Source organism: Anoplolepis gracilipes, chromosome 5 (genome assembly GCF_047496725.1).
Source record: "Anoplolepis gracilipes chromosome 5, ASM4749672v1, whole genome shotgun sequence".
Lineage (NCBI taxonomy): Eukaryota > Metazoa > Arthropoda > Insecta > Hymenoptera > Formicidae > Anoplolepis > Anoplolepis gracilipes.
The window spans coordinates 6,134,399-6,152,558 of NC_132974.1; the positions used below are offsets into that span (position 1 = coordinate 6,134,399).

Sequence of the window (18,160 nt, forward strand, 5' to 3'; positions counted from 1 at the left end):
AAATTATAATATAAAATATTATAAAACTATGTATTTATAAAAACTTTGTGGGTATATATATATATATATATATATATATATATATATATATATATATATATATTGTATTAAACATATATATATATATGTTTAATACAAAATTGCACTCATTAATTTATTAATATTGCTATATATAAATTTATCTTATAAATATATTCTTATTTATTAAATCATTTTATATAAATATATTATATATTATATTTATATAAATATAAATATATATATATATTGCACAGTATGACTCTCATTATATAATATAACAGTTTGTGCTGTATATCTAATTTGTACAATATTAAAAAAAAATTCACAAAGCTCATATACATATACACACTAATACATATATGAGACATTTTTCTCCCTCCCTCCCTCTCTCTCTCTCTCTCTCTTTCTGAGATTTAATTTCAAAATTATAATTAGAATTATATTCAATTAGAATTAAATCACATTTGGATGAAATTATATTAAAAATATATCAACAAAGATATTTTTCTGACTGTTAAATAAACTATCCTTAAAAAGAAAGAAAAAACAGAAAAGAGAAAAGCAGTGAAAAAAAGTAAAAAAATAGATAAAAATACAATCACTCATAGTATAAAAATCGTAATTTTGCTTCAGAACTTTTTAAAGTAATCTAGTAGAGAGAATGAACATTTCTTTCTTTGTCGCAATCGAGTATCACATAAAGTACTTAGTTTATATTATACTATAGTTTATATTATACTTTTAGTTAAATATATTACAAATTATACTATTCATTAAATTATTTGTAAGGTAAATAAAATATAGAGAGACAAGAGAAAAATATGATGACTTATACTAATCGCCAGCTGATTGAGTGTTTTGTTTCAGAATTTTCAAAATCTTCATACCAGCAATTGTGAAGGCAACAGATAGCTTTAGCTCCTCCGCTTGCCGTAGCGGCGACTTGTTTTGGGCATTGTAAACATTGATGTTTGCACCGTATCTCACCAACAGACCCACAAGCTTCACGTTGCCGGCTGCGGTCGCTAGGTGCAACGACGTGTCATTGTTGTGGTCCTTGGCATCTATGTCGCAAGTTCCGCAGTTGAGCAGTAGCTTCGCCGCATCGATGCGATTGTTGCGACACGCCAGGTGTAGCGGAGTTCGACCCTCCGACTTGGTCATCGCATTCACGTTCGCACCAGCATCCAGGAGTAGCTGCACCATCTCGACACGACCGATCGCACTCGCCACATGCAACGCCGTCTCGCCGAGATCATTGCAAGCGTTGATCGCGAGCACCCGTTGCCTCCGCTCACGCTCAAATTTACGCTCGCATTTTCGCTCACCAAGCGCCGAACAACGCTCGCAGTCGCACAGTGGATGATGGCACAGATTCGCGCGAGAGCCTGGCAGTCGCTCATTCCGATAAACCTCTAATCCCAGATAATAGCACGCTAAGCATACATCACCGTCGACTATGGCGGCAAGCAATTTGTCCATTAGACGATGCTGCGCGTTAATATAATTCTTTGGTTGTTTTGGCAGGCTCTCCAGGTTGTCTAATGTAGCCCAATGCTGCTGAAACGGCATCGACTGATGGGATTGCACGAGAGTTTTGCGGTTCTTCTGGGACAAAGCAACGTTCTTGAGGATGTCGTTCGCAGATGTTGAGTAGCGCCTGAGCAACTCGGCGATGCTCTCACTGTACGTAATATTTAGTGATGTTTGACCCTTCTTATTGGTCAATCTGCCGTTTGCACCGTACTCTAAGAGGATGCCAACAATCGCGCAGTAACCCCATCTCGCCGCGAAATGCAACGGTGTATCACCGTTATCATTGGTAGCATTTACATTAACTGATATCTTCATATGTTCTGATAGGTATAGTAACGCCTTCACGCAGCTCTCGTGACCGCGGTCCACGGCGAGATGCAGCGGTGTATTTCCTTGCAAGTCCATCATCGTGGGATCCGCGTTGGCGTGCAACATCAGCAACAAAATATTCTGGTGGCCCTTGATGCAAGCGTAATGAAGAGGCGTTAGACCATCCGAATCGGTGGCATTTATATCTGTATCACGGTCGAGAAGAAAATCCACGATCACTATTTGATCGTACATAACTGCGATGTGCAACAAAGTTAGACCTTTGTCGTCCTTGGGACATGAATTTAGCTCTCGGTGTTTCATCCAATTTCGCTCGCAGGACACACAGGTACATAAAGGATGACAAAACGGAATCTCATCATCCTGGTTGGATCTTTCATAAGTCAATATCCTCTCTACTTCGGATAGATTGCCGTTCTTGACACATGCAAATAAATAATTGACAGATGAGCGATCCGATTTGTCTATCAATTGACTATATCTATCTGGATTAATTGCGCACTTGTTTCCCTCACAGATTACTCCGGACTTGATGCACTCAATTGCAGCCTCCAGCGATGTTATCAGAAAACAGGTTTCGTCCGCTTCGTAAGCGGAACTTGTGGAAAGACGGAATTGTCTCATAAAGAATAATTGCGCCATCCAGTTCGATAAACCGACATTAACAACGAGAAACATAAGTATCGGTAGAAGATCATCGGATGAGACGGTAAACTTTCCACGCGAAACGTAATTCACAGTTCTCCTGAGACATTCGATTTTACCTAACACAGTCACATAGCAATCTAACCGTGAGAGTTCCATTTTTCCTCCATGGACGCAAGATTCCAAGTCTGATCGTACTCGAAGGTCGCTCAATAGAATCCCATCTAGATTCCTAATAATTTTGTTCAAGCACGCATCTTCTACAGCGGTACAAGTGGATAATGATCTTAGCAGTACCTCTTTTAAAGCGTAAAGAATATATGTTTCTAGCGATACTCTAATATTCCAACAATATTGCTTACTACCTGAGAACTTTTTTTTCAATGCTGCATTTTCCAGTAGCATTTTGAGACAATCTGCATACAATTCATGCACTAAATCTGTTTGCATTTGCATTGGTTTGCGCTCTAAGCTTTTATTAACACATAAGAAGTCTTTGATTTTGGTTTCCAAGTTATCGTGGAGTTGTCCATCAAGCAGTTCCACTTGGAGAAAGTTTACAGCTTCCTGGAGACTTGTGATTACATTCACACAGTTGTCCGAGACACACATATTAGCATCCAAAGGTTGTTCTATGCACCTACAGAACACAATATTGTGTTAATCAAATTAACACTTTGGCACTGTAATTTAAATGTATACTTACCATACACAATATTTATGCAATTTCTGATTGTAAAAAATTTCCTCGAAAAGCAAGCGAGTAGAATATCGTTCGCCGTACATATAATCATACTTGACAATCAGGACTCTGTCCACGAGCAACACTTCCCTGCCGTTCAGACTGTCAAATCGACCGGCAGAGAAGTCCTGCTTGGGAATCAGGATATGAGCGTTAATTTCGTCCTCTCGCAATTCGCGAGTCGAAAAGCTTCCAGTCCGTGGAACGCAGATAATCCAGCCTTCCTGGATAACCCGTTGAAATATAGTTTCATATTCATTCCTTAGTTGCTGTAGGAATTGATTCTCCGACAAATCCTCATCGTATTCCGTGTTCATGATTAAATAGTCATCAATTGATCTTGTCTCGATACTATTTAAATTTATTATTTCCTGGAGTGTTGTCGAAATCGGATGTGTGCGATAGAATTGAATGTCAAGTAAAAATTGCTGGGGCGAAACTGTAATAATGATGCGGAATTCCGGCTGTCTTCTTGGGAATTGGCATCGTGTGCACGATATTTATAATTGTTTTTTTTTCTATATATATTAAATTAGATGTTTTAAGATTATTCAAATTACTTGAGGTATCTTATCACAGACTATTTTTCTATTCCTCTTTTTCAATTTTTCAACTTTAAAATCTTAATATGACAACATATGACAGTTCATAGTACTAAGTGCTAATTAATGTTTTTTTTGAGGTTCAGTTATATTAAGAATGCGTCCAAAAATCAAGGACAAAAGGAGCAAAGATTCCTACATCTTGATTGGTCAACCAAAAGATACTCTACCCTACGAGTAGGATTTCCGAACGCACTCTATGTCAGGTTGGGTTAGAGAAAAATTGAGGATGCTTGACTTCGTCAGTAGCTATATACAAGTAGTTATTAAATAAAGAACCGCTTTTTTTTACGTTTGTGTGTAGAGTTCCCGTAAAAAGTAATTGTTAGGAGACATAATTGAGGCGTAATACATAGATTGTAAGTTTAATTTTAATAATTTCGAAATTAATTTCTACATTTTTAAACTATATATATCTCTTTTAAGATATTCATGTTTTTATATCGCTTAAATTCTTCATGGAGTGATCAAATACTTATATACATAAACCTTGCAAAATGGCATGCGAATTAAAATACAATATTTTTCTTGTAGTTATTTGCATATTTATAGACCATTATGTTACTCAAGCGAACGAGAAGAAATATTATTGAATGATTTTTATACAAAAATATTACAGAAATATTTCTGAAGCTTCATTTTTGTATTAATTTAGAGACTTTTTTTATTTGAAGAAGAGAGAAAGGAAAGAGAGATAAAGAAAAATCAAATTTTTTAATTAAAAAATAATTTAAATAAATATAGCTTTCCTTCTCTTTTTTCCTTTTTTTCCTCTATATGAATATTTATATTTTTCAGATTGTGGAAAGAGAGAGAAAGGAGGGGGGGAGAGAGAGGAAGGCAGAGGAAAGGACAACTGCAGCATGCAAAGATATATATATATATATATATATATATATATATATATATATTTGTATGTATTAATTTTATGCAGTTACGCAATAATTGTTTCTGATTGCATTTCTTGCGCATATACGCAATCTGCGTAAAAATTACGTTTAGCTAACGTAAAATGTATGACTTTCAAGAGCATTATGTATTTAATTATCCATAAAGTTCACGCATTGCACGATTTTTACAATTGCAGGAAAACGCACTTCGAATATCAACACGTCGTATTTCTCGTAGGAAAATATTGCTCCATAGATACGTCGATTAATTGACGCTTATTTTGTAAAATGCCATCTGCATAAAGCTTGTTAAAAATCGGGCAGCGCGTAATTATAGCGAATGACTGTTGTACTATCTGGTCATCATTAACGTAACAATGCACGCGATACGTTCTGTAAGTTTCAATTATATCATGCAAGTATCACGAAATCGAATATTGAGAATGATATAGAAACTTGAATGCGACACACAAGAAAAAAAAACAAAATTATTTAATTTTTCACAAAATTTGATACCATTTTATATGCAAATTTAATGAAACAGATTATAAAGACACACCTTTTTGTTTATATTATATTCGTAGTATTATAATTATCATGTCTAATTAAGTTTTAATATGTGTTTAATTTGGATTCAAATACTTGATGATGAGATTAATCGTATTCGAGATTAATCACTGGATACTAATCAAGTAGAATGATTTCTTCTGCTCATTGAGTTATATGAAAATTAAACATCTATATAATTAATTGGTTTCCGATTTATATTTACATGGAGATATCTTGGCTGTTCTTCTTCAATACCGACACGTTGTCTTTATTGTCTTTTTCCCTTTACAATCTCGTTTCTCAGTTACGTGAAATGTCAAACACATTTTGTCTCTTAAAGTAAAAAATTTTAACAATTTCGTACATATAAATTTGTCATAATTTTATCAAAGTAAAATTTTTATTTGGATTTATATTTTTATATATACATTCTTTGTTTTTTAATTATTTTTTATTTAAAAAAATCTTCGACACATTTCCTAAATCTTGTTAAAATGCTATGTTAATGTAGAAGAGTGAAAGGGAGATAGTAGAGAGTGTAACTGGATCGATATGGATTTCATAGAACGGGTTCTTAAAATGCGCTGATCACCGGTGAATTAATAAATCTTGTTGCATATTTTTTAAAAGATGTATGCTTGTTATTATAACTTTGCGAGGCTTGCAATGAGATATAGACCTTATCTATATATTTCGAGATATCCCTTCTGCGAACGCAATCTGTGAATAATTAAACAGTGAGAAAAACTTCTCAGAATTAGTCTCAGAACTATAAACCTTATTTATCTATTCTTAACAATTAGCGTGGATAGTTTGCATGCATTTTCCTTTAATTTATGATAAACTTAAACTTGGAATAAAAAGAAACACGCGAATTATCGCGAGTTTTTATAAAGCATTTTTGCACGGAGTTAGCAATTTTGAATTATAATGATGCGACAAAAGGAATTCGAGCATCTATAATTACATCTAACGACGTGATTACGAAGGAAGAAAAAAACGCGTATTACGTAAAGTTTGCGATTTTCAACGAGTCTGCGGTAAACCTTGCCACAGCTTTCATTGTTTAATCGATAATGGAACAATATTTTACAATGTATTTTACATGATCGCGGTAAAATAAAATCGGTTTATTATGTACATTATATATATCAAATAAAATTTATAAAACATAGAACTGTTGGAAAATTAATAAGTTAATTAATATGTGTTTATTTCTGAGACTTTCCCTCTGAGTTGGATATGAGACCATTAGAATAGCCGTGTTTGATATGATTAAATTCGTCAATGTTTTAATTTCTATTATTAATCGTTTTTTCGTAATAAGATTTGCTTATGAATCTCCAGAGATTTCTAAGGATGAGTTGGACTATATTTCCATTTTTCTTTGCGATAATGACGAAATTGTGATATATTAGCGATTTATGTATATAATTCACATACCATTTTATACTTACAAAAAAAAATTAAACTTTACTAAATTTACTTATAATCTCTATTTATCTTATGTAAAATACATATATGTACAATTCATTATTTGCCCATCGTCTCTAATTTACAATTCCTCCTTTCAGGACAAAAACTGCTTACTTGCGTAAAAGTCGCATTGCGATGCTGATTAACGCACATTCGCAATTCGCGGCGTCCAGAGCCGTGCGAACTTAACGCTTGAATTATTATTCAAGGATTATGTGCGAGAGTGAATACAACGCACGTCTTTTTCATTTATCATCTCATCGTCATGCGGATGCAATGTGAAATTCTCGAAGAATGTGGAGAATCGACAGATGGAACTTGCGCTTGTCGAATAAAAAAAAAACGATATCTAAGATATCTACACGAGATCTTTTTTTTCCGGAAGAAGAGCTGGACTATTTTGTTAAGTGTTTAACTTTGTGGAGCACCGCGCCGAGAACAACGCTTTCATGATTTCTTCGGAGGTGTCTGCCTGCCCACCTCCTTATCCACCCGCCTTTCTTCTCGATCTTGTCTAACGAATTCGGGGTCGTTCCAGTATTGAACCTCGCCGCTTGCATACATGAGGAAGATCAGATTCGTCACGATGAAGAAACCCAGGACGATCCAGAAGACGATTCGCCATTGAGTGAGTGTTTGTTCGGGCGCCAACACGCCGACGATATACGGCGTGATTATACCGGTGAAGGCACCCATCCCATTCACTATCGCCATCAAAGTACCAGAGTAATTGGGGCTAAGATCCAATCCATTGACTTTCATCCCAGGATAGAAGGTACCTGTGAGAGAAAAAGAGAATCAAAAAGGATTCGCATCTAAGTCGTAATATACCGAACAGAATTACGTACCCATCATAGCCATTCCGATGGTAAAGAGAGTTACCACCAATGTTCTGTCACATGAAGCGTAGGAGGCGGCGATGATGAAAACGCCTGGTCCCAGGGAAGCGATAGTAGTACCAAGTTTTCGCACATTGGTGCGCGACATGATGCCCTTGGTGATTATCCGGTCAGCCAGCCAGGACGACCCTACACTGCAGAACCACATGATGAGGTAGGGTAATGATGAGACCAAGCCGTTGCTCTTGATGGAATAGTGAAGCACACTACTCATGTACTTGGGGAGATCGGTGACCAAGGTGAAGAAACCCCAGTCGTGGCCGATCTGTGCGGCGATCAGCGCCCAGAGCGGCGTGGAGAGCAACATGTGACGCCAGGGTACGGGCGGCGGTTTTGTATGGGTGTGCTCGTTCATACGTTCGTGTAAGTACTTGAGCTCGCGCTCAGAGATAAACGGATGTTCATACGGATTGTTGTAGCAGATCAGCACGAACACGAGGAACCACAACATGCCGATTCCGCCGAACACGTAGAAAACCGCGGGCCAGCTGTAAGAATGTAGGATCAGGCCGGATAACAGATTGGCCAGTACCGTGCCTATCTGAGCACCGGCAAATACCAACGAGCCGATCATCGATCTCTCCTCCGGTGGTGTCCATTGCGCCAACATGGCGTTCAACGCCGGGAAGGTCGTGCCTTCGCCCAGGCCCATCAAGATCCGCAACACTATCAGGCCGACCGATTCGCCCCACTCGACTACCACTGGTGTCAGCAGGGTGAAGATTGCTGTTGAGAGAATACCGAGACTGAGGGAGTATTTACCACCGAACTTCTCGGCCAGCATCCCACCTGGCAGATGGGTGATAACGTAGCCCCAGTAGAAGGACGAGAGAATGAGGCCCTAAAACGAGGAGATGAAGGTAAGATATAGAAAAATATAACAGTGAGATATAAAAGTAGCTCTATGAAAAATAAAATCATACACATTTGATAGTATCAACGAAAGTATGATTCTTGAGCAAAGTGTTTTTCAGTTACCTGCGTATATTCATTCCAGTCGTAGCGATTGCTATCTTTAACATTATTTTCGTTTTCAACATTCGATTGATTATACGGACAGCTATCGTCCTTGTACTCGTTATGTATTGGATGTGCCATTTCTGTAATAGTAATCGAAAGACAGACTCTCATGGTATATGCGTTCAGAATTGCCAGAAATCCCATAATAGCAAACACCCATCGTTGCGGTAATCGACTACCTGTAATTGCCAACAATTTTTGTAAAATTTATGTTATCAGTCCATAATTAATTACGAACGCAAAAAGCGCGAATTTATTATACACATAAAAATATATCTAAACAGTTTATTTAAAAAAAAATTATATTTATATTATATTTTTTTAAATATGATTAAAAGGGATAGAATGCAATCTACAACGAAAACACCTCAGACAGATTATAACGAATTAATCCACTTATTTACACAGAAATTGTTTGTGCACTTTCCGCGGAGATTCATTTTTTGTTGGACTTGGATCGCATTACAGCCTACTTATCTCGTCTATGTAGACTTTGTTACCCCCGTTACTTGTCTGTTTCACCATTATCGCGTTTCTTTACGATTCTTTTGTCCATAAATCGCTCAAGAAAATTTTTACACGATTTTACTTTCACTGCGTTTTACTACTGATCACTTTGCATGTGCAATGACATTTTGTGACTCACGAAACAAGACTTTCTTTATTTATAACGGGACATGCTAGATGTTAGATATTACAGGATATTAAATATTAGATATAACGGGACATGCGAGATATTAAATATGTAATACGATACTATACATATATGTACGAGATCTCACAAGAATCACGTTTTCTAACATTATAAGAACAATATGTTACATATATTACAAGAGAAATGTCTACAACTTTCAATTCTCATTGTGTGACAAAGATTTCTGTAAGTGAAGGACATTCCGTTCAGTCTTACACGCAGTAGCAGTTTCCCTTCCCGTTTTGGTGAATGAACCTTCGATCGCACATTTTCTATTCCGCGGTTGGTGCGCCCACATGCAATCACGTACGTACGCACGTGCTTCGACATACATAATATGTATCTCATCACGAAGAGTGCCCCCGTATTTTCGGTGCGAAACGGCACCCGTACAATTGATCGCGTGACGAGAGGAAAGGAAATCTTTTCGAGGATTTTTCAATTAGAGTCCTCCCCTAAGAGTCTATCTAATCACGCTAGAACGAATATCTTTGCTTGATCTTTATGTATATAAAAATAATTCGACGACCTGTCATTATCTGTCAAGTCTATTCATTCGCTGAGTCAACAACCAAGTCGATCGTTATTCCTTCCTCGTGCACGACCTCGAACTTTCTTCGACAATTTAAAGTCACGGAGGGTACATGCGTTGTGCAACGACACCAGCGTGAAAATTCATTTCCGTATACCGTTAGTCGCTATTTGAACGTGGAGAACGCTTGATATGCGTGAGTGCGTGAGAACGTGTGGTAGAAGTAAAAGTAAGATCAAAAGATTTAGTTTATACATATATATATGCATACGCAAGTCATACGTAACTTGAGGAAAGACAAGTCTTGTCTTCGTGAAATTAAACATTTCAACAGAAGGACCGCTCAAGATGATTTTCTTATTTCTTGTTCGTTTCGTTATTAAATAAGCAAGAATTCTAAATATTCATGATTGAGCCATTCCGTCATCAATCTCGTGACGAGTTTCGTAAAATTCAACAATTTTCCTCGTAGAAAGCCGCAAATCAGGGAAAAACCGCGAATATCTTTTTCTTTCCTTGCAAAAAGCGGTCATGGAAATATTATACTTTTCACGCGTCTTGCGAAAATTTTGTTGTACACATAGCGCAAACTCTTACGTGCGTAAATACTCTTGCAAAAACCATTGACGTATGAGACCTGATTGATAATTACAGGCTTTTTTTGTGCGAAGTAACCCAATAATAGGAATCGAGAAAAAGGAGAGAGAGAAAGGTTTTAAGAACAAGAAACTTTTTCCAAGAAACTTGGTATTCACTTAAAAAAAGAAACATGCAGTTATTGATTTCTGTAATCAGACGCATCTTATGGTTAGGTTGATTATCGTAGCGATTATTGTGTTGCGAGATAGCGATTTTGTTTGCTTCACATTACAAATTTGTTAAATATTTGATAAATTTGCTGATTTCAAATAATTAAATTTATTATGTAATTAACTTCATACGCGTTTTATGTTGCAATTATATTTTTGATGATGAATTAATTTCAACAATTATGTTGAAATTAATTCATCATCAAAAATAATTAAAGTCTTGAAAATATTTTACTTTATATCTTTCTCTAAAATAAACGCCAAAAAGATCCTCCTATTTTAAGATATTCGTCTCAGATATTCTTAATATATAAGAATATATATTAAATGAGATATTTTTTTCACCATTATATGACTTAATATTTGAAATTACTAATTCTAATAATAATAAAAAACAATTTTATAAAAATAGACTATTTTAAAACTTTAACAAATTAAATATAGTTTTTATTTAATTTCTAAATATCTAAGATATTCAAAAAATATCACTCAACATATAAAAAAGAAAATATTCTTATTTATTATTAAAATTCTATTAAGAACATTTATAAAGTATACATTTCTAGAACACAACTTTTTTAGTGACAGAAATATAGGGATAATTATTACGTTTTCACACACATTGTACACAAACATTGTATACGAACTTTGTATAATATTTCTTGTTTTATTGATACATATAACCCATTGTTACTTTTTTAATATTTGATCTGCGTTACATCGCAAGTCCCATGTATAGATGACGGAAAACGAGGGAAACAAAAAAATATTCGACAGATAGAAAGTTATTTTTTTTAAAACCTGTTATCATAAAATCTCGATAAAATCGAAAGGTACATCAGACCTACATTTGTTGGTACTCTAATGTGTGTCAACAAGTGATAATTTAGATAATTCAATAAAGACAACGTCATCAATCGGACTTTACCACGGTTGTGGATTTAGTATGTTGTTGTGCACTTCGAGTATTCGAACTAATGAAGATCGCTGAATGTACTTAGTAGATAAATGATAATAATTGTTTTTGTGCAGTAGATCATCGGTTGGATTTTCCGGGTATTAATGTGAATTTTTGTTCTATTTTTTTCTATCGTTCGAAATGAACGGAGTAATTAAAATGGATTATTACTATCGTCGAATCTCTGACATATCTCGGTGTGTATTATCTCTTGTCGCTTGTGTCGAGTTACTTCGAGTATGAATTAGCAGAAAATAATTTGCGACGCGCACAACAAATATGATTTATTACGGTGCGTAATCGCAAGGGCTTTAGGAATTGCTACGTAAGAAGCACAAATCCACGAGATATTCTGTCATACTATAACCAACATGTTATATATAGAATGCAATCACGAAATAGATACTGAAAAAGCTGTCAGACATTTGCGAAATTATATTTAACATCTTGACGGAAGATTTAATGACGCTTTAATAACGAATATAAATCAATTGCGATTATACATCTCATTTTTATGCCGCAAATTACACGGAATTTTAAATTAATTTCAACATTAGAACTTTCCTATCGTGCATGAGAAAAAAAATTTTTTTATAAGATATTTATAAATATAATAATAAATATAATATAAATACATAATATATATATATAATATATATATGTGTGTGTGTGTGTGTGTGTAATATGTATATATTTATATTATTATAAATATATATTATTAATGTTATATTATTATTATTACTCATTTATAATATTGCAGATAAGATTGTCAAAAGAGTCTGCTCGATGATAACGTAAATTATCATTATTAATCCGTAGATGCGGAAACATTTTTTTATCATTAATTAGGTGAAATTCATGTCACCGTCGCGTGTCGAAAATGCGTTAATAAAATTCTCGATAATCGTGCAATCTAGCTTTTTTCGATTATGAATCGACATATTAAAATTATTTCTTATGTATTGCAAATTACTTCATTTGTCTGTGCTTATCTTCTGTTTACGTATTAATAAATATCGATATAAAATTTCACGATAAAACACGTGTTCCACAAAGATATAACATGAACGTGTCACAAGCAAACGAGCTTACAGTTTAATTGTGCCGATTATTTGATTCATTGTTATAAGATATGTCGCGTAAACATTGACATTTCAATAACGTAAAAAATAAGCACACGAAATTTGATTTATATAAGAGTGTGTTTGTATTAAAAATATAACGCGACAACTTCTTTTATATACAATTTATATGAGATGCCTAAATCACTGATAGGTATATTCATTTTGCAAATAATTATTTTTATAGTTAAAAGTCGGACAGGCAGACGAGAAATAAGGTCAAATTATAGAAATTGATTTTTTGATTTGAATTCGAAACTTGATTTTATCGTTTTGTATCTTTTGTGCATAATATGCAACTATTCGAACTTTGTATAGCGTTGATATTTCCGGAAGTAGTCGATATATAATTAAGTCGTATAAAGAATGAAGAGGGGAATATCTTTAAAAATAATACAATACTTTATATCTTCGACGCGTGCATTATTCTTTCTTAATTTGTAAAAACATCGAAAAGAGGACGAATTTTGCAGCACACGCTTATATATTGTATTAATTTTTGTGCATACATCCACATAAATATATATATATATATATATATATATATATATATATATATACACATGTACGTATATATACGTCAATGCTTATGCAAATATACGTGTAATATGTGTTATGCATGCGCGTACGCATTACACGTATATTTGCATAAGCATTGACGTATATATACGTACATGTATATATATATTTATGTGGATGTATGCACAAAAATTAATACAATATATAAGCGTGTGCTGCAAAATTCGTCCTCTTTTCGATGTTTTTACAAATTAAGAAAGAATAATGCACGCGTCGAAGATATAAAGTGTAATCATACACATCTAAATAAGCAGAACATACATCTGCATCAGTTGATTCGAATGATTGATATCGCAGTAGATACGTTCAACGAATAAAGAATGGGTCTCGTGTCCATCGGATGCGAGATCCATTTATTTTCCGAAAGTTTCTTGAAGATATATTGTTTGAAAATAACAATAGCAATAGTCTGCGATATCATTGAGTACCGCTACTTGAGGAGACGTCGAGACAATTTTGCTTACAATTAGTCTCGCAGTTCGGACAAATACAGAAGTCTCCGACGAGAAATGGCTTTTGAAAAAAGGATGCGATTTTACGATTGATCGAGTGCTAAGTTTATTGCTCAGATAATTGATACGGTCATTTTTAATCAACAATCAAGTTGAATCTCCAGTATTTTCTGTAAAAGTCTTTATCAAGTCTTTCAAAACGTTTATCAATAATACTAATGACTAATTGATACGTAGAAGTCAAAACATATATAATATAAGGTAATCAATTAAAAAATTATTTTTTTCTTAATAAATGATTGTTTTGAAATCGAAACCTCCGATTTGAAGTATATGAATGGTTTTACAATGCGATTATATTATATATGAGGTTTTGTAATTGGTAAAAAACTTGCTAATAGTAGATTCTTGAGATTATTTGAAGACGAGTTTTCTTCAACGAAAATGAGGCACCAATAATTTTCGAGTTATAAGCGATTGAAAAAAGGGGCTTTTCACAAAAACTTAAACTTTTTGGAATTAAAAAATTACGAAAATTACATTTTTTAGTTAATTTCAGATAGAGTTTACTGTAATCGAATTTTAATATAAGGCTTAATTACAAAGATATATAATGACAAAAATTGGAAACTTGCAAAAAAATGATGACGTCCCTCGATATTTTCGTTGAGGAAAAATCGACTCCAAATGATCTCAAGAATCTGCCAGTCACAGGTTTTTCACTAATTACAGGATACCTTGTATATGTATATCTATTTTATATATCTTAAATTGCCATTAACTAACACATTTTTCAACATCTTACAAAACTAGACACGATAAACTTTAAACAACGCACCGCAATTGATATACGCATAGTATTGCATAACAATTACTTTTTAAAGTTATACTGTCGCTTACTATACAGTAAGCGGGAGCGTTATCTTATCTCGCGATATGAGGGAAGTACATACTTCAAAAAGCTTTAACACTAACAATAATTTTATCAACAATAATTATCTTTTTTTTTTCATCGTCGTTTTCTATATCTGTTTGGATGTTGATCCGTCAAGAAAGATGGTAATAAGAATGTCTCTTTCCGTGTTGAAGCAGGTCAATACGCGCTCACGATTTAATTTCTGTGTAATCAATCCCACGATCTCTGCTATTTTCGGTAAACGACAGTGATTATATTTGCAAATAAACGAGCAAGCGATCGAACAAACACGACACACGAATGGAACGTAACGCGAAATTAAATTAAATTTACGCCGTATCTCATTAAGATGAAGCGACGCGACGTATTTCGCTAATCGCGAGATCGTCGACATTAAAGATGATGGATGACATAATCTTCTCTCGGGAGCAAGGAAAATATCGAAAGGCACAAAATGTTCTTTTACATGTATTGTGCCGAAATTGTGATATACGACTGTTAATTGATTTATACGTATATATGACTAAGGAAAGATACCATCGACTAGATGTAATTTTCCTCTGAGAGATAAAAACTGAAGAGTAGAAAGATCTTTTGTGAAATAACTGAAACTACATTGCTTTGATTTACATAATAATATTTAATTTATTTATTACGATTTTTTGAATAAAAATTTTTGGATAATTCGTGTAGAATCAGAGAAAAATTTGCGGAAAGTTGTGTCCATTGTTGCACAAAAATAGCGACTATATCAGAACTATTCATGTCAGAAGCGCGAAAGTGAATAATCTAAAAATTAACTTTGTAAATGTAAATTTTTAAACTTAAATTTTTAAACTCGCGCATTCGTATTGAGCTGCAGTAAAATATCAAATTGAGTATGTAGATAAAAAGTCTATGCTTTGAAAATAATTAAAATAAATCTGATAATTTTAATCCTCAAAATATCTTTTGAATTATCTTTGAAGATATATAAGCGAAAATATACAATCTAATATGCATGTATGATTCATCATACGTGTAAAGTTTTTTTAATGGATTCAATCGTTATTCAGTTGGATTTTAAGAGATACAATGACTTTCTTAAGAATTCCAAAGACTTCTTCCGTGAAATCCATTTTCCATGCTAAATTCCATGCGCTCTTCATGGCAGACTATTCTTCTTTAATATATACAGCAAGATACTTGCAATCGTGCTTCGATTGCCAAAAAAATTTGTAACGAGCACATGATCCGCGAACGTATACGCGGTTTCTTTATACATAAACAAAGCAAACGTTCGGGCTTTACGTACTTATTTATGCGAAAAATCTGAAAGAAAAAGCAGCCTTGACCGAGAGACGTGATATGTGTACTGATTTCCGGTAACCAATTGTCGCGGTTGGATTGTATCCATCCAAGGTTTGCGAGAAAGAGAAAGAAAGTAAGAAAAAGGAAAAAATATGACAGAAAAATCAGATGTCTGACTATAATCGATAAATAGTGTGTTGGACACTTTATCACGGATCTCCTTCTCCCAGCGTTATTATTAACTTTTCACGCTTCTGGTCGAGAGGTGACCCTGATCGATTCTGTCATGATTCAATCCGTTCCAAGTACGAAAAAAGAGATATGAATTTTGACGGTCTATGCATATACTCTATGCGGCTACCTCGCGCGATTACGTGAATGTCAGGAAGTGCTGTGTAAACGAACGAGTTGCAATTAATGTCAAGGTATTCCCGCCTACACGAACGCGAAAGTTATGATAGATTTAAAGCTGCAATTTTAACAAATCAAGATTTCTAATCAATCAATGATCCTCGATCCTTCGACCATTTTGTTAAGCAATGGCAGCCACGTTTTGAAATGAGTAAATACGCAAATGATAAAGACAATTTGATACGAACTGATTGCACGATTATCACACTCTCTACCACTTTTAACTTTATATTCGTGAAAGTTTTTTTTTTTTTAACATTTTAAAAATTTACCATGTACTTAAATTGCATATTATATTAAAAGTTATCTGTATCATATACACAAAACATTTATTGCCATAGAAACTGGTTTTTTTATTATGTTATAATAAAATTTTTTGTCATGTTGTAAAATTGTAAATAATCTTTCTGACATTTGATTTTGATTTTTATGTCATGTTGTAAATGATATTTTTATACTTGTGACTATGAAATACTTGATAATTTAAAAATTACATTATTTTACATATATCTTTATTTATTGTGAGGAAAAATAAAAATGATTTCAAGTACTTTCTCATATTAATTAGTTTTTTTTAATCATTGAAATCACATCAATGAAACTTAGTCTATCATTATCAGTGTTTTATAATTATTAATTGTATCAGTCATTCTCAAAGACTGCGGAACATTCGCAATGTTTAACACCAATCAGCTGGTTTTTTTTTGCGTCCTAGATATCAATTATGCTTTTCAGCCAGTGCAAAAAAATCGCATAAGCACTTTTTTTATTACAATCCAGTTTCATGGTATTCGACATCCATAGATTCTGATATCGATTAATCAATCATATCGCAACAAAGATCCGCCGTGATCGATGAAATTATTAATCAGCAAATCCCACTCGATTTGTTTGAAATTTGCAACGATAAATCGCAAATCGATAAGAAAAGGGCATTTATCCAACAAAACGCGATATATTAAGAAGAGCGGGGATACATGAATGATTCAAATGCAAGATCGAGATCGTACTTACAACACGTTTTCCATGTAGAGATCATCCTTGAAGATTAACTAGGCACGCGAGATATGTCGATGATATATGTCTCTGTTTTTTTAATTAATTTTTTTTATTATTTTGTTGAAACCGAAGTGATAGTATTCGCACTTCGTTTTTCCTTATCGAGGTTGCCCCTTTTGTTTTTTACGATAATTTTCGGATACAAGTCACCGCACAAATCTGACCCGCTCCAGACTTTCTCCTCTTTCTGTCAAATCCTTCGACAAGCCGCACACACGTGTCGCGAGCGACTGAATCCGGCACCCTCGATAAGTGCTCTTTATATCTGCTTTATGTACTGCTCGTAGCGTATTATTCAAGGGTGGGGAACGCAGGTAAGAGTGGAAAAGAGCGATAAGCTCGGATCGTGGAATCAGCGCGTGTGCATATCGATGTTTTCAAGAGAAATATTGGGATGCGCGATCATCTTCCCGGTTTTTTTCTAGCTGGACCTTCCGGTCTTATGCGAAGATGACGTCGTCTGCGACAATCATCCATGGGAAAACCGAATTGTCGTCGAATTAAATCTTCTCTTATGAAAAACCATTTTTTCCAACGTGTTTCGAAACAAATTTTGAATACAGCAGCGTTCTTTCCGCTTCCGATTTTTGCGCGGCTAGAAAATTTCCAAGCACGTCAATCGTATTTGT

General features: G+C 34.2%; 2 protein-coding genes across 2 annotated transcripts; both read right to left on the reverse strand.

The window, feature by feature from the left end:
• Nucleotides 1-147: 147 nt before the first annotated feature.
• LOC140666398 (ankyrin repeat domain-containing protein 27-like) lies at nt 148-3,937 on the reverse strand. The gene is made up of 2 exons (XM_072893550.1): nt 3,239-3,937; nt 148-3,172 (listed from the first exon to the last, which is right to left on the reverse strand). Exons 1-2 carry the CDS (start codon nt 3,589-3,591, stop codon nt 856-858), a joined length of 2,670 nt encoding a protein of 889 aa, XP_072749651.1. The 5' UTR covers nt 3,592-3,937; the 3' UTR covers nt 148-855.
• Nucleotides 3,938-6,787: 2,850 nt separating this feature from the next.
• LOC140666400 (putative inorganic phosphate cotransporter) lies at nt 6,788-17,780 on the reverse strand. Its single transcript, XM_072893552.1, has 4 exons — nt 17,487-17,780; nt 8,669-8,889; nt 7,640-8,531; nt 6,788-7,570 (listed from the first exon to the last, which is right to left on the reverse strand). Exons 1-4 carry the CDS (start codon nt 17,509-17,511, stop codon nt 7,239-7,241), a joined length of 1,470 nt encoding a protein of 489 aa, XP_072749653.1. The 5' UTR covers nt 17,512-17,780; the 3' UTR covers nt 6,788-7,238.
• Nucleotides 17,781-18,160: the final 380 nt, after the last annotated feature.